General features: G+C 37.6%; 1 protein-coding gene across 2 annotated transcripts; it reads left to right on the plus strand.

The window, feature by feature from the left end:
- Positions 1-3,205: 3,205 nt before the first annotated feature.
- On the plus strand, positions 3,206-25,109 carry creb1.S (cAMP responsive element binding protein 1 S homeolog). 2 transcript variants are annotated; one of them, NM_001086603.1, is given in 8 exon segments: positions 3,318-3,420; positions 13,860-13,972; positions 14,199-14,345; positions 15,854-15,954; positions 16,892-17,034; positions 17,316-17,498; positions 19,738-19,888; positions 22,959-23,155. In NM_001086603.1, coding segments are annotated over 7 exon segments (975 nt in total). In that variant the 5' UTR covers positions 3,318-3,420; positions 13,860-13,867; the 3' UTR covers positions 23,104-23,155.
- The last annotated feature ends 180 nt before the right edge of the window (positions 25,110-25,289 follow it).

The raw sequence follows: 25,289 nt of genomic DNA on the forward strand, positions 1-25,289 counted from the left end.
AATGGATTAGAAAACTGGAAACATTGTAACCATTGGGCTTAAATAAGGAATATGACTTGAGCCCAATTTTTAGATAATTGCCTCCTTTTAGCTGTGCGGGCAAGTAGTGCAACTGAACCTGGGCCTGCCCCCCTATGAGGCCTGCAGGGTGATACCACAGCATGATCTTCAGGAAGTCAGGAGCAAGCAGATGTGCATGTGAGAACCAGCAGAAGGCATGAGTCTCTAGTTACGCTGCTCATCTCTACATGTCGCACAATTAGGTAAAAATGCATATTTGACCCCAAACTGTTTAGAAGACCCATGGCATTTAAAAATGTATGTTTTTTTATTTATACCTGATGACATGGAGGAACTAAGATAATCTAAACTTTGCCAATATTTTATTTGTGAACACTTGCAAAAAATATATTTTTCTGTAGTCAATGTACTTACTCTTGGGGGCATTATTACACATAAAAGGTAGGCAGTGGGACTGAGTTATCAAGGATTGAACTGGGGAATCCTAATGGATTCACAGATTCGCAGTTAAGCAGGTTAAAATAGAGTCTTTTTTTTATTTCAATAAATGTTTATTGTTTTTAACAGCATTTGTTTACAGACAATTATTTTCATCGGACATCACTAGTATACATATGTCAACATTAATATGCTTTATACTATGAAAACAGTTGCAAATTATGTCACATATTTTTGTTCTAAGCAAATAGTCTGTGCTACATGGTGCTTTCACAGCACAAGCAAATTGTAATATTGATAAATTAACAAATTGCATTTCCATAAACATTGAGATTACATAACCATTCTTTAAACCAAAAAGGAAATAAAATAATAAAATACCTTGTCTACATTGACTCTAAATTGGGAAAAAAGCGTGACTACAATGAAAAAAGAATGTTGGGTGCCCAAGACCCATACCTATACTCAATCCAGGGGCTCCAAATTAATAAAAATTTCTGATGGGTGTCGAGCAAAATGCTAGTCATTTTTTCTTGGGACATAATCCAGTCAACTCTGGATTTTACTGGGTCTATTGAAATTAGTTTTTGTTTCCAGGCCCTAGTTAGGGTCCTCTTAGCAGCCAGCATTATAAAGGAAAATAAATGGAACTGGGCATTGGTGAGTTCCACTAGTTTTTTGCCTAGTAAGGCTGTAACAGGGTCTTTGGGAATAAAGACTTTCAGAATAGAATAGGTCATGTCAGGGGGGGGTCAAAAAATTTGTTATATAGACACAATACTGATTTACGTAGTCTAGGGGTGCGAATGCACCACCTTTCAAAGAATGTTTCTGGGTTATCTTTATTCTTTACGTGAAGCCATTGAGATGTATTTGTTGTAACCTAAATCTTTCAACGTGTGGAATAGAGACCTTATCTGTAAGCTGTTGTAAGGAAAGGGGACCCGAGGATGAACAAAGCTGCCCTACAGCCCAGATGCCCTGGTCAGAACACCACTTAAATTGTGAAGCTTGAAGATCCAGGATAAATTGTGGGTTCTGCAGGGCTATGAGGGGAAAGGAAAGTTTAGGGAGGCCCAGGTAGAGTCTTTTTTTAAAATAACTTACTATGTTAGGTTAACCAGCTTTGGGCTCTGGGTTTTTGTCTGGCACCAAAACAATGTATAGGTCACACAGACACTGGCAACAACAGATGGCTATTAACAGAAAAGTTAACAAATTGGAAAATAATTGGGATTAGGTTTTCTGCTTTACAAAAAAAACACAATTGTTCCTTTATACTTGGTTACATTTTAAAATAAATCACAGAAACTTTGTGCCCCCTACCATATGAAAACAGGAAGATATTTGTAGGTCCCAGGATGAGAGCAGCATACTTCTGATCATAGGATCATTTATTGGTCAGCTTTACTATAAAGATGACTATGTCACAGAGGGTTTTTTTTTTACAGTACACTGGGCAGGAGCACTCTCCCAAACAAGGAAAATTGAAAAACTCACCTCAGGTGGCAGCACCCCACTGTTTACCAGGGACAGCTGATGGTAACTTTTAGAAACAAATTTTCGGTTTTCAAACTGGAAATTTGGCTCTTCTAGCTCAGAGAGCGCATTTGCACTTCTCATCATGGAACCCCTCCAGTGCCAAAAGCTGCCTAAGGGCAGTAAAGGGGCAAGAATCACCCTACACTGGGGTAAAGTACCACCTGACTGGTATTTATTGGGCCTGGCCAGTAAAAATTATGCTCATTGCCAATGTTATTAATAGGGGAAACACTATAAAATATAGGAAGACTGGTATTTTTCCCGAAAAGGTAGCAACCCTGGGGTAAAGTAATCCACCTGTCCTGAAAATGCAATTAAAATTGATCTAATTAATTATATATATAGTTGTCTGGATAATTAGGAAAGTATCAAAACGAAGTTGCTAGATTTTTAAACGAGACGTATAGGATAAATAAAAAAAAACTAATTTTGTAGGCAATTATAAGTAGGATATGGTGTTGCTTTTACATGGTGCTAAAAATTTATATTATTTTTAAAAATTGCCCCTTTATTAGAGCTCCCTATAGATGTTCTCTGGTCCCTGTCTGTGTTTCAAATGAGGGGTGGGCCTGTCTGAACGGTCCCTGCCAGAAGTACAGTAGGAGGGGGACAGCCAATCACAGCCCTGCAGTCACACAAGCACAGACAGGCTTCAGTTCCCTATCAGGTCCTGCCAGCTGCTGATTGGTTCCTGTCTTAAAGTGCTGAGAGCAAGGGGCTCATCTCCACAGTTTGGGAATTCATGGAGCAGGAAGTGGAAGCGGAGGGATTATTAGGATTTCTGCAGAAATATTCAATAAATCAGCCTGAAACACTACTTTTTTATGCACAATTCTTGTATATCTAAATGAGTATAATGCACTGCTACATTCTTATTTTTTTACACAACATGTCTCCTTTAAGATAGGATTTGATAAACACAGATAAAGTCGCCATGTCTAAGTAAAGCCGTTTCTGGTAATTGTAGGCACGGAGTCCACGCCTGAACTCTTACGACCAGCGCCGTGTGCATGCAGTGAAATCGCATTTAAACAAGATAAAAATGCTTCTCCGCTGAACGTGAGGGAAAAGTGCACTGGGACTCGGAGCTATGGTAAAACTGCGGCAGTAGGAAGGCTTCACCGAGGCCCAACAACTGCGCATGCCCAGATTCCGCCCTACGCTAGCTCCGCCCCCATTCTCTCAGTGTCCTGTCGGAAGAGAGCCCGCCGCCCTGACGCCGCGCCCGGGCCTGAGCTTGAAGAAAAAAAAAAAACTAGCGCCACCACAAGAGGAAGACGAGAGAGCAAGAGCAGCAGTGACGCGGCGGAGGTGTAGTTTGACGCGGTGTGTTACGTGGTGGGGAAGAGAATAAAAAAAAGCCCAACGAGATCCCAGCCGCGAACGAAAGCAGTGACGGAGGAGAGGCAGTGTAACCCGGTAAGAGGAAGGAGGAGGAGAGGGAGAGGCATGGAGGCAAAGACATGGAGCAGGCCTCAGCGCCGGCTGCTCTCACAAATACCCAGGCGGACACTCATTATAGGGAGGGATTTCGGGGGGCTGCCAAGAACCGCGCGCGCCACTTTTCCCTCCAGCTCCCTTTCCCGCCTGTCATAGTTCCCCTTTTTTACCCCCTCAGACGAGAACAGTTTATGTACCCCGACCACAGTAAAGATGGAGACCGTGCGGAGGGGGGGAAATAAAGAGCCGCGAAACAAAGAATAATGGCGGCCGGGAGGAGGCAGCGAGAGCTGGGGTGTGCGATACACATACAGGGGGTCACCGATGGGGAGATCCCCCCCCCCACTCTCACCGTCGCGACAAACCGTGGATATCACGACGCGACTACATATATATATATTTATTTTAATTTACTCTTTGTTAGGTGCATTCAAACAGTATTTTTTGGTTTTCCCGCAATATTGCTTTCCCTTAAAAGGGGGATAATCATGACGCGATGGGCGCGTTTTTTTTTTTTTTATTAAAACCGTTATTTATTTTTTTAAGATTAACGTGACCTTTTAGTTTTTATAGTTTTAGCGAGGATCCTTCCTGCGGTACTCCAGCTCCTGTCAGAAGGGAGCTTTACCAGCAGCAGCTGAAGGGCCGCAGGTTGGACACCCGAGTGGCGCGTTCCATTCTAGCTGCTGCCGAGGGAGAGACACTCCAGTGGCGCGTTCCATTCTAGTTGCTGCCGAGGGAGAGACACCCAAGTGGCGCGTTCCATTCTAGTTGCTACCGAGGGAGAGCAGGCAGGTCCATTTGCACCGCTTCATTTCTAATTGTTAGTGGATTCCTGAAACATTTGATGGGTTCAACAACTCTCTGTGCCTGGTGGCACCAATGGGAAGCTCTGTTTATTTTCCAGCATACCAATACAGCGCACATATATATTATTTATATATATATATATATATATATATATATATATATATATATATATATATTTCTATTATGGTCCACATAGGGATGTCCACCTTACAGGCTGACAGTTGTCTTGCAGCTCTTGGCTGTACTCTGATGCTGACATCTATGCCTTCATCACGGTGCACTGGTCTGGTAAGAGCTGCATTAAGGGTCAGCGTAGACTGCTGAGGGTGAGCTCTTTGACCAAGATTACCAGAGAGAGGTTCCACCAATCCTGCTTTTAAAGCTTCACATTGATGTGATCTTCCTTATGCAGTTTCTTTTGATCCTGTGTTGAAGCTCTAAAAACAGAATTGGCCCCAATGTCTCTCTGGCAGTCTGTGTTCCTTTTGTTTTGTTGTTTTTTTACACATTTCACGAAGAAATGAAGATTGTAACTTATTTTGAGATTTCCATGTTTCATCCAAGACACACGTCTTGTCCATTATTTTTTTCTTACACTGCAAACCCGTATTTCAAAAAGCATCCCTCTTATCCCCCCCATGCACCTTTATTACTCTTTTCTTAATGAAACATCTTTGACAGCGAGAATAAAATGTATTTTTATAATAGATCTTTAAATTTCTGTTTTATTTAGTATTGTCTTCTTATTGCAAATCTACAGATCAAATAATATTGGTTATACGTGACTTAAGCTTACACCAGTCATACATCTCAATCACCTAAGTCAATAAGGGAGGCATCTAAACTCACCTATTGTGGTACTCGCAACACCTTGCCAAGTAAAGGACCCCTCCCCCCCCCATCTGGGCCTAGAAAACAATAATTTTGTGAAGATCAGTTGGTGTCAGTTTGAGTCATTCAATATGTGTATGCCAAAATCACTAATTTACACACACTTGCTAGAACTGCATTGCTGGTACCATATAACTTGCCTATTGGGGGTTTGTAATCTGTTGGTGTGCTTTTTTTAATTGTATCATTTATAAATTTACCAGATGTCTCTCAAAAAAAATATATACAAATAAGGTTTTTCTTTATTTGTGATTGTCATTTGAGACTGAAATATCCCAGTGGGTAGAATACTGCTTTATATTTTAGTTCATGGCATGTGGGAGCATGTAATGTTTAAAGTGCACGTAGAGTGAATCCAAGGAGTCTTCCCCCCCCCCCATAAGAGTATTGTTTTGTCCCTTGAAATGCAATAAAGTGAAAAAAAATTCTTGCATTTTTTGTTTTGCTTCCATTTAGGCGGGATAGGTTTTTGTTCCAGCACTTTAAATGTTCTTCTGTAAGTCTGCATTTTTTTTTTTTTTTCAAAGTCTCTCTCAGAAATTCCAAATTAGCTGTAAGCAGTATTTCTATATTTTTTTTTTTTAATTTTCTAGTGTAGCTATTGTAGATTTTTACTAGTAAACGGGATTATTGTACTATTCAGCTCTGAGGGGCAGATTTATCAAAGGTGAATTTTCGAAGTGAAAACGAACGAATTTTGAGCTATTTTTTATGTACTTCAACTAAGAAATAGTCATACTTCGATTCGAAGTTGAAAAAACTTAGAAATTCGAAGGTCGAATTGTTTTTGAAGTACTGTCTCTTTAAAACTTCAACTTCAACCATTCGCCACCTCAAAGCTGCCGAAGTCCTGTTTTAGCCTATGGGGGACCTCGTAGAACCTGTATGGAGGCAATTGGGGGAGTTTGGGAGATCGTAGGTCGAAGTAAAAAAAAAAAACTTTGAATCGAAGTCGCCCCACTTCGACCACCATTCGGTTGGTCTTTTTGAGTTCGAAGTTTTTTTTACTTCGAAAATCTGCCCCAAAATGAAGCTTGCATGATTTCCTTTAATGCTAGGGCTTGCAGTTTTTCATTATCAAAGGGGAAAAAAGTGGTTTATGGTTGTGTTTAGTTCTGTATGTGACTTATTCTTTTCTTTCCCAGTATGATAATGCAGTTTAGAGGTTACCATTTATATTATTATATTATATTGTTAAATAACTCATGTGTGAATGTCCATCTGGTATAATAGTCTTAACTAAAAACTCTTTTTCTGCCTATGATGTGCCATGGGGCACATTTATAGTGTGTAAAAAGCAACACTGAAAATTTGAGCTGCTTTTTAACATAAAACATTGTATTTCTTTTGCTGTCAAGTATCTGCATAATTAGCATAGAAATCCGTGCAGCTAGTGCATAACTCCTCCTGTGTAAGTTTTAGTATTGAGATGGCTTTTGCTTCATGCACAAGTGGCCTGAGCCCAGTTTATCAAAGGCCAGAAAGCGTTGTTACTGGAAGGCCATCTACCATATAGTTTATTTTAAGAAAATCTTTTTTTTTTTTTTTTTTTTTTTAAATTCCTTTTCTCATAAGAAAACAGTACATTATGCTTCAATCCTAACTAAGCTCCAAGAGTGGCAGTCTTGTTGGGATTATAGAACCTTAATTTGGCAGATTTACGGTATGGTTATCCTAATTACGCAAAGATCCCATATTTGGAAAACTCCAGGTCCCAAGCATTCCAGTTTGATTCTATAAATTGCAGTTGTGAATACATTCACTTTGATAAAGGCTATTGTGTTGGCTGGTCGATATCTGCCGGGGTACAAGTCCAATCAGGATCGCGGACCGCATCTTTTTGTTGATGCTGTCCTGCGAACTAACCACCCGTTATGATCCGATCGTAGGGCCCACAATCGGATCAGCTTGATATTGTCCACCTCTAGGTGGGCATGTCGGGGAGAGATGTGCTCCTTTGGTGAAATCACCAAACAATCTCTGTGGGGGTACCTGAAGGCATTTTTGAGCCGAGCAGCATCCCATATGCAATTGTCTTTTAATATTTCAGAAATTGTATCAAGTTCTTAATTCATTATAATTAGATTTATATTAACATTTGATGAAGATTAAAGGACCAGTAACGTCATGTGAAATGTTTTAATCATAAAATAGCCAGCTAGCACTCTGTTCGGGCTTTCAAATAGTTTGTACTACTTAGGGGCAGATTTTTCAAAGGTCGAGGTGAAGTTTTGAAGTGAAAAACTTCAAATTCCGAGCAATTTTTTGTGTACTTCGACTAGGGAATAGTCCTACTTTGATTCGAATTTGTAAAAACTTCGAAATTTGAAGGTCGAATATTTTTGAAGTACTGTCTCTTTAAAACTTCGACCATTCGCCACCTAAAAGCTGCTGAAGTGCTGTTTTAGCCTATGGGGGACCTCCTACAACCTGTATGGAGGCAATTGGGGGAGCTTGGGAGATTGAAGGTCGAAGTTAAAAAAACTTCGAATCGAAGTAGGATCGTACGATTCGAAGTAGGCAGAATTCGGCCCACTTCGACCCCAAAAAAACTTTGATCTCCATTCGATTGGTCTTTTTGAATTCAACGTTTTTTTCAACTTTGACCTTTGATAAATATGCCCCATAAAGTTGACAGAACTTAAAAAATTAGCCTTAAAGGAACCGTAACATCAAGAAATGAGTGTTTTGAAGTAATGAGAAAATGATGCACTGTTGTGCTGCACTGGTACTATTGGTGTGTTTGCTTTATATACTTTATTATAGTTTATATAAAAAAGCAGCTCTGTAGCCATGGGGGGCAGCCATTCTAAGGGTAAGATCACTCTGGGCCATTTGGGGAGATTTAGTCACCTGTCGACTAATCGCCTCGTCTTTGCGGCAACCAATCTCCCCAAATGTCTTGCCTCTGTCTTGCACCAGCTAAAATGAAAGATGGCCCTGCGGCATGGCACACGCATTGCTTCGTATTCTGAACTTGCCTCGCGAGGAAACTTCGGGCGACTTCGGAATATGAATCGACACGTGTGGGGGTTAAGGTTTACCAGGTGTGGGTTAAGGTTTACCAGCATTCTGCTTAAGAAAAACTAAGCAAGTATAAACGTTATTTTCTGCTTGTGTTATTGATACGAATTATACCAAAGCTTACCTCACCCAGTGATCAGATCTGCTATTGTATGGCCAACTTTTAATACTCTTCCACAGCCTATCTTCATTTTCTGTCCAGTGTATGATGTGTCTGGACAGAATTCTGTGTCTAAGGCAATAGTGATGTGTTCGTCCAAAAAATGCAACCAGCACTCATCCCAAACCACAAAACCTTGACCCACGCCCAACCCATACACTACTTCTGGTTCCAAGAGAGGGGAGCAGTTTCATTGCAATCAGAGCCTGCAATGATCAACCAAACCCGTCTGACCTGCAGGTACACTTAAGCGTCCAGCAAGATTCTGGTCAACCCCTACATCACTAGTAAAGACTTTGACCTTTTATTTCACTTTTAGTGGTCTGCCCAAGAGGCAATATGTAATTTTTTCCTCATTGCACTTTTTAAGCAGCATTGCATGTACCTTATCACCCAGTGTCAGCAACACGGAAAGGGAATTCCCTTTTTACCCAATTGCTTTTTTGGGTGTTGGGGAACACTGAACACTGCAGATGAGTGTACTGAGAGATATGCTTAACTGGACACAGTGTAATATACTTGTGAGGGTCATTATCATGAGCAGGGTAAACCCAGACCAACTGATGTGATTCTCCATATGTATTAGTTAATTGTGAACCAGAGTTTCAGGGGCCTTACATTTTCTTTACTTTTTTAGTACATGGTCAAACAGTAGAAATGGCTCACTATTTACCGAACGGCTGAAAACTTCAAGGGGGACTATCGTGACAATAAAAAACGTAATATGTAAGCTTCAGCATATTGAAATAAAAAACTTTCTAAATACAATCAATTAAAAATTCTGTACCATTTGTGAAATAATCAAGTTTATCTTCACTATCCCACTCTTGACATCTGTTTCTCTTTCTCTTCATTCTCTCTTCATGATATTTAGATCCAATGTATCTTATAGGGGGCTCATTTTGCCTCGAAGTTGTATTACAGCTGACTCTATTAAAATCACCAGACATCATGTCTCTCTACATGCAGGATTTGTGCAACAGGCAGTTATTTTGTTTGTACTGGAATCAGTTATTTGAGTGAGCTCTAATACATCTGCTAGGAAAGGAAGCCCCCTATAAGATATATTGGATCATTCATCTGACACCCAACTGCTGCATGAAGAGAGAATGAAGAGAAACAGATGCTGAGAGAGGAATAGTGAAGATAAACTTGATTATTTCAGAAACGATGCAGAATACTTCATTCTGTTTGGAAGGTTTCTTTTTTCATTATGATGAAGCTTATATTAAATTTTTAATTTCACGATAGTTCCCCATTACAGTTTTCGTTCCCCTTTACAGCTTTCGTCTGCTTTGTAGGAATTTAGGTAGCTTACATTTTTAGACTCCATTGCTTAGAGCAGCTATGGTTCTTGAGTGACAGCCTAAAGCTTGAAGTGTTACATATTTTATTAAAGGAACAATAACATAAAAATAGGTGTTTTAAAGTACAGGTACTAAAAATATAATGCAGTGTTGCCCCGCACTGGTAAAACTGCCGTGTCTGCTTCAAAAACTCTACTATTGTTTTAATAAATAAGCTGCTCAGGAAAGGCTCAGGTTACACAGCAGATAAGCTCTGTAGAACATAATGGTGGTATCTGTTATCCACTACTAATCCTGTGCCATATAGCCTTTTTTCAATTTCTGCTATTGCTACTCAGCAGCTTGTTGATATGAACTATAGTTTCTCAAGCAAACACATCGGTTTTACCGGTGCAGGGCACCAGTACATGATATTTTCATTACACTTCAATTTTTTTGGTGTTACTTTTCCTTTAAACTCTGCAATTCAACACTGACAACTCATGACTGTTAAGTCCCGACCCAATTTGGGTTAAAAAACAGTTTATCACTAGACATGTGCAAGGGTACATTCAAGTGCAAATGTGCTGAGACTGATTTATGAACATTTTGATGGTTTAAAGAAGAAAAACTACCAATAAATGGATCTTTCAAGTAGACAGGACACAATTCACCACTTCCTCTCACCCTGTTTGTAAAAAAAAAAAACTTTCTTTCGCTCTACAATGCAAACATCTGTTTGTTGCAGTACATCTGAGTATCTGGAAGTTATTTGCAGGAATACGTGTGGTATTTCTTAATAACTAGCTGAATAGCTGTGTAATTGTCTTTTAGTTCCAAGTTACCTGACTAAATTGTGCAACAGGTTACAGTTTCAGCACATTTGGATCCCACTGAATGACAGTCCGTTTATCTAATGTCACCCTGTGTGTGGGAGGATATCTGACTACCCAAAGAAAAGAAGTAACCGCACTATTGACATTCCCTTGGCAACTCGCTTTTAGCCTGTGAACATAAATAGAGGATTCTTGTTATCTTACCGTCCACAGGTTTTACTCTCCAAAAAAAAAAAAATCTAGTGTGAATTAGCTAGAGTTTAGCCAACGCTTCTCTTGTTATGCAACTTGACATTTCATAATAACGTGTTATCTGGGTTGTCTCCATAAAAGGTTTTTGTTCTACTTTTAAAGCGGTCTGTGTTCCCCCTTTCAAAGATAGTTAAATGAATTGGGCTTGCGTTACATTTTGGGGCAGATTTATCAAACATGTAAGATTAGAGCTCACTACAGAAAAACTCACCCATGTTCTATGCAATCCTATGGGACTTTTAGAATCATATTTATCAATGGAGTTCACCATTTGATAAATGTTCTTTTAAAAATCCTGGGCCTCCCTCCCTGGCCCTCCGCACACCTGCAAGATACAGAAGGTATTTTAATTGCAAACTACTGCTAAATAAGGCAAATTGAAGCCACTCCATGTTTGGTCCTAGCAAAGTTAAGAAATGAATGTGCAATTTGAAAAATCTCCTTGGTGAATACTGAAAAGTTATAGTTCCACCCAACAGTGCTTTGGCCACACCACTTCCAAAGAAATTTTATCATGTAAAATAATAAAGACCATAAATGTTCAAATTAGCATTGGTTTATTTTGCTATGCTTCTCAGAATAAACATGCACTAATTGGAATGCATCTTGGAATAAACAGGCACTACTTGGAATGCATATTACCAGTGCACAGATAAACAATCTCACCTTGCATGGAGCAAACTTGTAGCTTTAGTTTCCTTGTTTAGCTCAAGAAATAACACGCTTTAGTGTTTTTGTGCTTTACACAATGGTTAAATGCATGTTTAGTTTAAAGGGAAAGTCAACTTCAATATAACATTTTGCCTAATAAAAGAAAACATAATTCTAAGCAACTTTCCATTGTACTTTTATTTAACATTTTCTGGTTGCTAAAGTTATTGTACCACATCAACCAGAAGACCGTTGAAATGCCAAAAAGGATAGCTTTAAAACAAAAAGCTAAATAATTCAAAGTATACAAAAACTGAAATCAAATTGCACACCGCTGATTTTAAAGTGAGAATGAAAAGTCTTGCGTTTCTTTGCTGAAATTAGCTTTGTGTGCCTGCTCCGGGCTGAATCAGTTGTTCTGGGTGCAGGAAGGAGAGGATGCTTATGCCAAGTTAGGGGCTGATTCTTGGTCTATATATTTCAGCAGGGCAATTTTCAGCCCGGTCTGGCATTAGCCTAAGTCTTTAAAGGAGAAAGGTCTATATAAATACACCAGTAAACCCTCAAAGTAATGCTGCTCCGAGTCCCCTGTCAAAAGAAACACCACATTTCTTTCCTTCTATTGTGTACACATGGACTTCTGTATCAGACTTCCGTTCAGCTTTACCACCAGGGCTTGGGCTTGAACATGCTCAGTTTGCTCCTCTCTTGCTCCCCCCCTCTCGTTCCCCCCCCCCTCCTCCCTGTTTTAATCTGAGCCCAGAGCTGGAGTGAGTAGGGAGATACACAGGCAGGAAGTCATGTAACACCAAGCTAATATGGCAGCTGCTATCCTACAGAAACAGAGTTTCTAGAGATGTTTACTCAGGTATGGTAAAGCATTCTGCAGAATAAATATAGAGTTATAACTTGCACTATTGTGGCTAATCTATTGGCAATAAACTGCTTCTGTAGCTTTACTTCGCCGGCGGGGTGGCACTTGGAGCACTTCGTTTTCTGAAGTCACCCGAAGTTTCCGGGTTCAGAAAACAATGCGATCCAAGTACCATCCCGCCGGCAATTTACATTCTAGCCAGCGGGAAGGCTTTTCGGTGAGATTAGTAGCCCAAAGAAAAGGAGATTTGTTGTTGGGAGACTAACCTCCCGGAATCTTAGTGCATGGCATCACCCTAAATCTTGCAATTCTTTAACTGGTGGGTCTAGACTTAATCCTCCTTTTTATTATTCTTGAGCACTTTTATGTTTAAGAAAAAACTGGGACAGTCTTGTTTTGTCAGTGAAAAAAAAATTGCAAGCAAACGAAAATCATATTGTTCCATTAACTTTCATAAGGTAGAAAATCGTAACTATAAACTGATTGGGGGTAGTTGAATATACAGAGACGATTCCCATTGAAGTCTATAAAAACTCTGCAGCTTTTTCATGCAAATTTTTTCTGTTTGAGTTTTTAAAAAATATTCTCAGGTATGTTTAAAATCAATTTATCCAACTTTTTTTTTTTTTTTTTTTACTTTGCTTAAGTCATTGAAAATTGCAATCCTCAATACTGATAAACCTGTGCCCTAGTTAGTGTCTGGAAAATGGCTGCGTCCTGCAGTTCCCCATGGCTGCAGCTTGTATATGTGTAGGCTAGGGATGGTTGTAAATGTTATGTCATACCATTTTCTCTGCTCAATGATATTCTCAAGGGAACCTACCGGGTGAAAATTGCCTCCCCCCACCAAAGTTGCAGGCTAGTAGAGCCCTCACTCCAACTGGGGGAAACCATATTATTTTGGTATAAAAGAAAAAAAAAAAAAAACAAAAAAAGCTGATGGCAAGTGCTATGACCCCCACTGGGAAAGCCTCTACCTGTGTGGGCTGCCATGTTTGGACACAAGCATGCAAAGAAGGCTGTTGTCTCTACATGCATCTTACATACATGTGATGCCACATACATGCAAATCAAGGGTCAAATTGAAAATTCATAATTTTCAAAAAAAAAAATTATATTTTCGAGATTTATCATACTCTGGTCCTTTAAGAATTTGAATTCGACTGTTCGCCACCTAAAACCTGCCGAATTACTGTTTATGGTTTTTTTAAAAAAAAAAAACCTTGATAAATGCGCCTCCAAGTGTACGCGTGTGACGAAACAGGCGACCTTTCTCATTTTTTTTTCTTTTTGGAAACAAAATATTTTCCCCCCCAATTGGAGTGCAGGCTCTATTAGCAAGAACCTTCAGTTTGGGAAACATTTTCCCCCCAGTAGGTGTCCTTTTAATGGCGGATTAAATAACATAGGTGTTGAATAACACCAGTGTAGATGCCGATCAAAGTAGTTTTAATTCATCTGCTACAAATTGCGATGTTGAACTGCACAGGAGCATTTTAGCACGTATGTAAATTAGTAAATTAGCCTTTTAGTATCTGAATGTAGATTAAATGACATGGCTGGGTATGTGTGGTCCATGTTTAGTTTAGTATTTACAGGTAAGGGTAAAAGACTTTATTCGCTGCACTTTCCAGGTAACTAAATGACCATGGAATCAGAGACACAGCAGAGTGGAGATGCCGTCACAGAGGCAGAAGCCCAACAGATGACAATACAGACCCAACCACAGATTGCAACAATAGCACAGGTATCGAGTGGTTAATTGCTTTCTTATTGATGCCATACAGCTAATTAAAGCTCAAATTCATCTTATAATGCAGCTTTTTTTATTTATTTTTTTTGACGCATATATTTGGTTCCACTGTCTGCTTAACAATGCTGCCATTTTGGTCTGCTTTTTTTTTATTTTTTTGCTTTGGGAAAGATTAAAATGTTTTTTTATTCTTTTTTTTGCTTTTATCTGTATAAAATAGGTATCCATGGCAGCTGCACATGCAACCTCATCTGCTCCTACAGTGACATTAGTTCAGCTACCCAATGGACAGACCGTTCAAGTACATGGGGTTATCCAAGCTGCACAGCCTTCTGTCATTCAGTCTCCACACATACAAACAGTGCAAGTAAGTCTTTTTGGAAAGTTTAAATACTATAGAAAACATTGTCTTAGCACTATGAAACATTACATATTCTGTGTTGCCCGTTATCTTTTTTCTGTTCCTCATAAAACATAGTGTTGCAGCTTAGATGTTGTAGATCATAGGTTCCCAAACTGAGATGCTTGAGGCTAAAGATGTAAGTGGGACAAGTCTTTAGTGAGAATGGGGAATTGGATTTTGGAGGATTGTTTTTAAAGGGATTCTGTCATGATTTTTATGATTTAGTTTTTATTTCTAAATTTCATTCCTGAACCAAAAAAAAAAAAAAATATATATATATATATATATATATATATATATATATATATATATATATATATATATATATATATATATATATATATATATATATATATATATATATATATATATATATATATATATATATTTAGTTGTAATATTGGTGTGTAGGCAGCCATCACAGGTCATTTTGCCTGGTCATGTGCTTTCAGAAAGAGCAAGCACTTTAGGATGGAACTGCTTTCTGGCAGGCTGCTGTTTCTCCTACTCAATGTAACTGCATGTGTAGCAGTGGGACCTGGATTTTACTATTGAGTGCTATTCTTAAATCTTCCAGGCAGCTGTAATCTTGTTTTAGGGAGCTGCTATCTGGTAACCTTCCCATTGTTTTGTTGATGGGCTGCTGGGGAGGGGTTTGATATCACTCCAACTTGCATTACAGCAATAAAAAGAGACTGACGTTTATCAGAGCACAAGTCACATAACTAGGGGCAGCTAGGAAACTGACAATATGTCTAGCCCCATGTCAGATTTCAAAATTAAATATAAAAAATAAGTTACTTTTAAAAATGGATTCCAGTGCAGAATTCTGCTGGAGCAGCACTATTAACAAAAGCGTTTTGAAAATTGAAAAAAAAAAAATTATGTTTTTTCCCATGACCGTTTCCCTTTAAGCTTTGTACCTTGAACAAATATTATAACCTCAACTAAGCTATCCTCTAATAAAGCTAGTTGGACTGGTTAATGTTTTGAGGTGAGTGTGAAATGAACCACCACACTAATTGCTGTTTTTGTGATATCAGCATTAACCATATGAAATAGAAAAATGTTCCTAATTATCCGTTTTTTTGTTTTTTTTTATTATAAACTCAACTCGAGTAGACAAATATTTTCATATATATTTGTGTGTGTGTGTAAACTTGTTCAAAAAAAAGTCTGACCAATAACTTGAATTGCTTCTGTGTACTGGGCTCACTTTGCCAGACACACATACAGTAGCCCTATGACTTTGAAGTTCCCATTAGCCCCGTCAAAAAAACTAGATATTTTACAATTGTTCATTATATATAATAAATGATATCTGCAAGCGATATAATAACACAAATAGTTCACTGGAAAACTGAACGTTAATAGTTGCTGCAAATTCAGTGCAGGCACAAAAAAAGTATTTGGTATTTTTCGAAATCAAAACTCTTTATTAACTGTTAGTATTTGTTCATGTACATGATCAGATTTCCACTATTGCTGAAAGTGAAGACTCTCAAGAATCTGTAGACAGCGTTACTGACTCTCAAAAACGCAGAGAAATTTTGTCCAGGAGACCATCGTACAGGTAACTTCTAAGTTGGCATAATACTTGGATATACATTTAAAATGTTTTTGCTTGAGCTGAGCGTATTGGGGAACCTTTAAAGCAGGCCTGTCACCCACACATAAAAAAAAAAACTGTACAATCAAATTAAACATGAAAATCCAAATTCTTATTTCTATTAAAGCATTCATAGCTGTTGTAAACGCATTTAAAAATCTCAGCTGTCAATCAAACATTGCCTGCCCCTCCTTTATTCCTTAGGCATAGAGGTGGGGCAGACAATTACTTTCACTTTCCATTCGCCACTTACTAGATGTCACTGCTCTCCCCACATTGCTCCTCTCTCTTTACCATCTAATTGTGTAGCCAGGGCATGGGGATGGACATTGGGTCCCCCATTCTGGTGCACAGACAACAAGATTCTGAGATGATGCGAGGCTTGTCTTAATAACAGCATCCACAAAATGGCTCCTGCCAGCTTACTATAAATATGAATTCCCAGACCGAAGGAAATAAGTTTCAAATAATTTATATTGTATAATTAAAGTTAATTTTGCTTGGCGAACGTGATAAAAATAGGATTTTGAATCATTTATTCGGGTGACAGGTCCCCTTTAAGGAAAATAAGTCTTGTCTTAAAGTGGACCTGTCAACCAGACATAAAAAGCTGTATAATAAAAGTCCTTTTCAAATTAAACATGAAATCCAAACTCTATTTTTTATTAAAGCATTCATAGAAGTTTTATGGAGCACACTTACATCCTTACATTACATAAAAAAATGTGTTCAGCTAACTGGCTGTTGCTGTTTTCAGTAAGATTACTGTGACTCCTGACACAGCAGAGATGTGACAGTTATTCTTGCAAAAACATGTCCCTGTACCATTGTGAGTCATGAAAGCCAACATTCTGGTTAATTATTTGTTAAATATAACATACCTGCACCTTTCTTTCCACAGAAAAATTTTAAATGACTTGTCTTCAGATGTTCCAGGAGTACCTAGAATTGAGGAAGAAAAATCGGAAGAAGAAACTTCAGCTCCTGCTATCACAACAGTGACTGTTCCAACTCCTATCTATCAAACCAGCAGTGGACAGTATAGTAAGTACCATTTTATTGTATTCATAAAATGTAAAACTCGTGCAAAAATCTTGATATATACTTGATTTTTTTTGTATACTGAAGATTTGTCAGATTGGACAAATAGTTTTTGTTTTTTTTGGGCAGTAAAGGAAGAATATGTAGCCACAAAACACCCTAATATGGATTGAAATAGCGATTCATTTTTTACTTAAAGAAAAAAAATATTTATGCAATATCTTCCAAGATCTACAGCAGGTATAGTGGATGTTAAAAATACATTGTTTTCTTTTCTTTGAAAGTTGCTATTACCCAAGGAGGAGCCATACAACTTGCTAACAATGGTACGGATGGAGTGCAAGGACTTCAGACATTGACCATGGCTAATACAACAGCATCTCAGCAAGGAACCACGATTTTACAATATGCACAGACCACAGATGGACAGCAGATACTTGTTCCTAGCAATCAAGTTGTTGTCCAAGGTAACATAAAGATCAGGACACTTTGTTTTTCTCAGACAGAATGTGGTTATATGTTTTTCTCCTATTTCACATGGTATCTATTATTGTTTGACTTCCACAAATCTCACATTAATCATATTGAAAAAACGCTGGAACATTTTATAATTGGGTGAAAACTTGGACATGTAGGTTAAAATGAACTGTCTTTCACATTGCCATTCTTGTGGTATCTTCCATCAAGTTTATGCAGTTTTCAATTGTTTCTCTCTACAAAAGGGTAGTTGTACAAGGTGAGATAATACTCTGCATAGAGACATGAAATAATAGAGTAAATCGATTTATTTTTTTTCTGAATAAATGGTCACAACTTTACTTATCCATTTTAAATTAATCGCAGCCACAGAAGGTTGTCAAAGACCACTACCACTTTGCAAGTGGAAATCTAGTACCACTGAGGGTGGGTGGGTAAATTCTCTGGGCATGTCTCTAATTAAGTTTAATGAACCAAATAGAGGGGTTAGAGGTATAAATTGTGTGCCCTTTCTGCCTTTGTTCCTCCTGGTATTGCAGCATGATGACCGTGATGTGCTGAGCACTTGTCATTGCTTTCTGGCCTGTAGAGGCAGCTTCTGGGAGACGGAACTGCTTGGCCTGAAATTATTTTTGGCTGGTGAATGGTCAGTCAGTTACTCAACAGTAGCAAGATTCCTGGGCTTTCATTTAGTCGCTCTCCCAATAATAAATACAAAGAGAAACTGGTTGTTTTCTAAGTTTCTCACCCTCCATTTTATAGTGCTGCTAACCGATCATAGGATTTTTTTAAAAATCTGCTTAAGTGGTTGTTCTGACTCAAGCAAGAGAACATCTGTCTGTGGCTGACCAGCAATCCTGTTAAATATCAATATGAATGTGCCTGTACCAAGAGTAACTGTTTTTCATGCTAAACCTCAAGGCACTAAATAATTGTGTGATATACACTAGGTTAAAATACATTTTGGCCCTGAAATTGGGTAACAAAGTGTTTGAGTTTACCTGCTAACCATAATTTCCTTTGTTCATTTCCTATGTTCATATGAAACTATCAGTTTGGGGGCCTTACTTTTCATGTCTGCTATGCTGCAACAACTGTTTGGAAACTAATTAAAGTGGTAGCCTCTCATTATCAACTTCCACTGATGCATGGGGCCATACAACATTTGCAGATCATTAAGTCTGTTCAGTTTTGAGTGAAAACCAACTTTAGAAGTGTGCGATCTCCAGTATTTTAAGAACCTTTAATTATTCCAATCATCCTTAATGCAACAGAGGGTGTCAGGTCCATCTGATTCACATGGTGATGGCCAGCATCTGAAGTGTGATGGGAAACCCTTTTTACTCCACTTTTCTTCAGCCTTAAAGGGACAGTAACACCAAAAAATTTGTGTTTTAAAGGAATGACAATATAATGTACTTGTGCCCTGCACTGGCAAAACTGGTGTGTTTGCTTCAGAAACACTACTAAAGTTTATGTAAACAAACTGCTGTGTAGCCATAGGGGCAGCTATTTAAGCACAGGATACATAATAGTTAACAGATAAGTTCTGAAGAATCAGTATACTACACAACGTATCTGTTATCTGCTGTGTATCCTGTGCCTTTTTCTCTTTGAATGGCTGCCCTCATGGCTACACAGCAGCTTGTTTGCTGAAGAAACACAACTATAGTTTCTACAAACACACCAGTTTTACCAGTGCAGCACAAAGTACATTATATTTACATTACTGTAGGACACCATTTTTTTGGTGTTTCTGTTACTTTAAAGCTAACTAGCGGCATTCCACCTGGTATATATAGGCAGGAGTCGATTTCTAGCTTCAAGAGTCCTGTCTTCTTGAGCAGAAGAGAGAGTTAATCACGTAGTGCCGGTGTCATGCTATGGAACTCCAAAAAATAGAATTTATTGGTTTAAAAAAAAAAAATGCATACAAATATCGCACTGTATTACTTACTTTTTTTTCATATATCAATTGATATCTGGAATATACTTTTCCACTTAACCAGTGCACACATTGCATGTTTCAGATTTATGGTATTGACGCTGCTTCATTTGGCTAGTAAGGACAGGTTGTGAAAAAATCACAGTGCTTCTATTGTCCCCTGCTTTAGAGTATGGATTTTGTTGATTTTTTTTAAAAAAAAAAAATAAAAGCTATTGCATATTCATATTCTAGTACATACTTAAAAATACATATAATATATTTTGGATTACATTGCTTCTTAGCTGCCTCAGGAGATGTACAGACATACCAGATTCGCACAGCACCTACCAGCACTATTGCCCCAGGAGTGGTAATGGCTTCATCTCCTGCACTCCCTGCCCAGCCTGCTGAAGAGGCTGTACGGAAACGAGAAGTGAGGCTTATGAAAAACAGGTATTTACAATTTATTATATTGGACACAAAGCTTAAAGAGCAAATATCATTATGTTTTATAATGCATTAAAATTATAAAGTCGTTTTTAAAAACAGAAACTATATTTTGTTCCCTTTCATACCCCTTTTCTCAGCTTATGGTTTACAAATTTTGTTGTAAACTTGCTCTGTAATCACATTTAGCTTTAAATGCACTCTGACTCTTTTTTCGATTGGCCTTCAGAACGTATACACTTACATTGTAGTAAAAACTACTACTGTGCATTTGCTGCTACTGGACAGCTTCAAAGGAGGTGGTAGGGAAGGTAAAAACTGGCACCACAAGCACCAGCTTTCTCCTCCTAAGGGGTATCCCCAGATTGTGATACAGTAGAACCCCCATTTCCCCATTAAATTTAACAGCGAACATCAAAACAGTGTAAACTTTGAAATCCAGGGAATAAAGATGCGGTACCACTTGCCTGAATGGGATTGAAAAAAATTACATGAATGCTGGGAAAACATAAATGCGGGTGGGTGTAAAATTAGGGTTCTACTGTAGTTGTAACCTTGGCGAGATCTCTTATCTGATTTTCCTTTTCACAAATCTTATTTCTTTCATTTATAGATATTGCAATTCAAGTATTGGTAAATTCATGGATTACATGGATTTTTTCAATGGTTTCTCTAGTGTGCTAAGTTTTTTATTGTTTTATCTGTGCACCTTATTCAATATTCTTTGAGAAAGGGAAAAGACAACCCTCTTATAGTCTCTATATGGTCATCGAAAGTGCAAATGCTAATATACTGCATTATAACTATAAAACTATTCATGAATAATTGAAAAGAAAAGACATGCTTTTAAGGCTTTTCAAGTTAGCTGTGACAGCTGAAATGTTTAATAGGTACAAGGAGGCCAATAATTCATGCAACAAATCTATCAGACAAGCTAAAATTGAGATGGAAAAGTGTATTGCATAAGTAAAAAGAATACAAAATCATTTTTTAATTGCATAAATAGTTTTAAAAAAAGAAAAAAATTAAACCGGAAGGGGTGGGACCATTAATGTCAGGGGGGGCAAGTTGCTTGATTAGAACAAAGAAAAAGCAGAGATTCTATTTTTCATCTGTATACACAACTGAGGAACTTATGATTTTCTTCTTAAAACTCTTAATTCTAGTAATACAAATAGTGAGCCATGGTTCACATGAGAAAATTCAAGAGTCTAGAACACGTAAACATAAACAAAGGTCTGGGGTCGGATGGTATACATCCCAGGGTAATAAACAAGCTTAGCTCTTTACTTAATACCCCAGGTCCCGAGCATTCTGGATAACAGGTCCCATACCTGTACTGTCTTGCATAAACTCAAGGGATGAAAACATAATTATATTATTTATAGGTCCCTGGTAAGGCCTCACCTGGAGTTTGTGGTGCAGTTTTGGACTCTTGTCTTTAAGAGGGATATAAATGAGCAGCAGAAAATTCAGAGACATGCAACTAAACTGGTTAGAGGGACGGAAGAATTTAATTATGAGGGTAGACTGTCAAGGTTGGGGTTTTTCTCTCTGTGAAAAAGATACTTGCAGTGCGACATGATCATTTTTTATATGTACATTAGAAGGCATTCTAGACAGATAGCAGGAGACCTCCCCCTTTTAAAATGGATCACCGCACCAGAGGACACCCTTTTAGACTAAGGGAACAGAACTTTCATTTGAAACAGTGTAGGTGATTCTTTACAGTGCAGTCAGTGAGGTTGTGGAATGCCCTGCTGGGTGATCTTGTGATGGCTGATTCTATTCATGCCTTTAAAAGGGGCTTGGATGATGTCTTGTACAAGCACAATATTCAAGGCTATAGTAATACTAAAATCTACAATGACTGTAGATATGGGTATATACAGTTAATGCGAGTGTATGGAGGGATCAGTGTGAGTGTGTGTAATTATTTACACAGGGCTCATGACTTTGGAGCAAATTTATCAAGGGTCGAATAATAAATTTGAATTCAAATTTTAGAGTGTCAATTTATACATTCACATTTGAATCCCTTTATTCTAATGTAAATTTGAATGTGAGGTTTATTACACCACGACCATGGGGACAGTCCTAATTCCAACATTTGCCACCTAATAGTCTTCCTGACATTCAAGTTTTTTGTCGGGAGAAAAACTTGATTCGGACTAATCAAATACGATTCAAATTTTTAGGTCGGAACAATTCGATCAAATGTTAGACATTAAATTTTTTTCTTAAGTAACTTCCCAGTCGAATTGTGAGTATATTCGAATTTAAAAAAATTCACATGAATTCGACCTTTGATAAATGGGCCCCTTAATGTGCATGCTTTAGGTTGGTGAGGAAATGTATAAGGAAATCTCTTCTGGAGAATAGTATCATTTTTCCATCCTATTGGGTAAATGAATGGATAGTTTTGCTTAAAAATTATTCTGTTTATTAGCATAGCATGACTTATAATATAATATGTATATTTGGCAGCTTATTGGTGCGTTGGCAAGGAAAAAATACATTGTAGAATGCACAGAATAAATACAGATTACATTTCAAGTTGTTGACTAAACTTTTATGGGGTTATTTATCAAAGTCAGAGTTTATTTCAATATTGTCTGCTACAAACTCTGATCAAATCCTCTCTGGTTTTTTACTCTTCTTTATTATTAAATTTTTCCCGAAAATTTGCTTTGCGGGAAATCAGATTTTCTTCATCACAATTTCACAATTTTTTTTGGAATTTTTACCCTGAAAACTTTGCACGAAACCCAGCGCACTTTGCATATAAGTCCATGGGAGAAGTCCCAATGATTTTTTAAACCTTGACAGATCTGAGGTACCGGATTTTCTGATTCAGACTTTTTCATCCTCGTGGTTTAATAAATTCCGAAAAATTTGTGTTTTTTTTAAGTCTGATTTTTATATATATATAAAAAAAATCACACATTTTTTGTGATTTCTGCATTCAGATTTTAATAAATAACCCCCTTAATATCTGAACAGTACTGCTTTATGTTTGAGGCATATATCAAGAGAATCCACCACCAGACCTGTAATCAATTTGTTTTGCCTCCAGGGAAGCAGCACGGGAATGCCGCAGAAAGAAGAAGGAATATGTCAAATGCCTAGAGAACAGAGTAGCGGTCCTTGAAAACCAAAACAAGACACTGATAGAAGAACTGAAAGCACTTAAAGACCTTTACTGCCACAAATCTGATTAGGAGGCAATTAAGATTTTTATTTTTCACCTTTCTGATAAAAAAAAAAAAAAAAGACTGGTTCGACTTCAGCAGGACAGACAGTAAAATGTTATTTTCTACAATTTTCTCTTATGCGCTAAACTGCCTGTTTGCAACGTCAGGATTTCATTCATGTGTGCTATTCGGCTGTGAATGGTTCCTGCCTCCCAAGCCCAAGGAAGTAAATGACAACATCAGTGTCAAGAAGAGGAACATATTTTTTAATGCATTTATTTGTTACCCTGCACCATCCTTCGGCTAAAGGTCTGTAGTAATGAAAGAGTTTGAAAGAATGCTTGTTGGGACCCTTTCAGTGCTGCGTCTCGAGTCATCTTCATACTGTAAGTTGGGATTGTTCTAAGAACATCTTTCAACTGGCCACGTCCAAACATTCTTTACTCCAGTGTTTTGTCTTCAGCATTACACATTTAGCTTATGTGGAAATTGCTCTATTTGGTTCGTCAAATGAAAGAAGCCTTTCATGTGTAAAACGGCGCAGCCCATTGCTCTAGCGGAAGTCTTCTTTTACCCTCGTTTATTATATTGATCCTTTGTTTCATCGATCAGTTGCTAGCCAAGGGATATATTGATGATCAATATATGTAGCCCTCCTATTTCCAGCAGTTTTTCAGCACTCCAATGGGAGAGCCTTTTCAAGCACACCTGAGGTACTATAAATATAGCTTCTAAAAAAGTGAATTGTTAAACTTTTTTTTTTTTTTTTTCATTTTATATATGATATCGAATGAATGCGTGCATATGAAATGTGCATGTCAAAAGCACCCCTCTAAAAGCCTACAAATCTGTTTGTAGACCTGAAATCGTTCTATAATTATTACAAAAAAATGCTTTCTAAATGTACTGTACCTCTGTAGGCTCTCTGTCACCAGCAGCCCATTGTGGAGATTTTTTTTTTTCTTCCGGTGACTTCACAGAGCATAATTATCAGTTATCCCATTGTGTAAGTATATTCTTCCTATATGAAATGACGAAGAAGAAAAGTAATATAATGTGGACCTTAACTATTATCAGAATTGTCTCTGCTCTGAAACAAATAGCTGTATCAACATCAGTTTTCTCCAGGTCTTGCTCACTTGCATTTTTTTTTCTTTTTTTAATTGATGCTTCTTTGTGTTTGGAATTTGTCCGTCATGTATAATATTTTATGTTTAATAGAATGATCATGTACAATTTGAAATACATTTTGTATTTTAAAACTGATGTACTGTGTGCATCAAATGTTTTTTTTTGGGGGGCAGTGCGTGCGAGATAAATGTGTGTGTGATGTTACTGTATATTATCTAGCAAGTAGAAGAGTTGGAAACTGGTAAAACAGGCGATCATTTCAGTACTTTTAGAAAGCGAAAGAACATTTGACATCTCTGTTTTAGTACCTTTATTCCACCTTTCTTTGTATTAAAGAGTGAATGAGTAAGGAATGATGAGTGAAGCTATGCATGCATATGTCTTATCATTTAAATTACTATGCCGTGCAAGCAAATGGGGGAAACCTGTCTGCCATATGCAGGACATAGGGGGCAGATTTATCAAAGATCGAAGTGAAAATTCAAATTTGAATCTTATGTATCATCTGTTTAAAAATTCGACTTCGACCATTCGCCATCTAAAACCTGCCAAATTGCTGTTTTAGTCTATGGGGGACCTCCTACAACCTATTTGGAGTCAACTGATGGACTTTGAAAAATCTTTTGTATTTGGGGGGGGGGGAGATTTGAATTGCACGATTCGAATACGCTATTACGACGATTCAAATTAGATCGAAAACAGACCTATTTGGGCAAAAAAAAAAAAAAACTTTGATTTAATTACAGCAGGTCTTTTTGAATTCGAATTTCGACGTTTTTCAAATTTGAAATTCGACCCTGGATAAATCTGCCCCATCATGTTAGATTTATTCCCTGTTGTAAAATTACAGTTAAAGCTGCCGTGTTTGTAATACTTATTTTAAAATGACATTATAACTTTCACTCCCTGCCGTCTAAATTTTCTTTTGAGCGGTATCATTGGATATGCTTTTAAATGTATCAGTTTGTTTTAATAACTATCATTATTTTAATCTGTTTTTGGAAGGCAAAGGTAAGAGAATGCTTTAAAAAAAAAAAAAAAAAAAAAAAAAGTAACATTTCTTTGTTGGTGAAAAAGACAAG

This window comes from Xenopus laevis, chromosome 9_10S, assembly GCF_017654675.1.
Source record: "Xenopus laevis strain J_2021 chromosome 9_10S, Xenopus_laevis_v10.1, whole genome shotgun sequence".
Classification (NCBI taxonomy): domain Eukaryota; kingdom Metazoa; phylum Chordata; class Amphibia; order Anura; family Pipidae; genus Xenopus; species Xenopus laevis.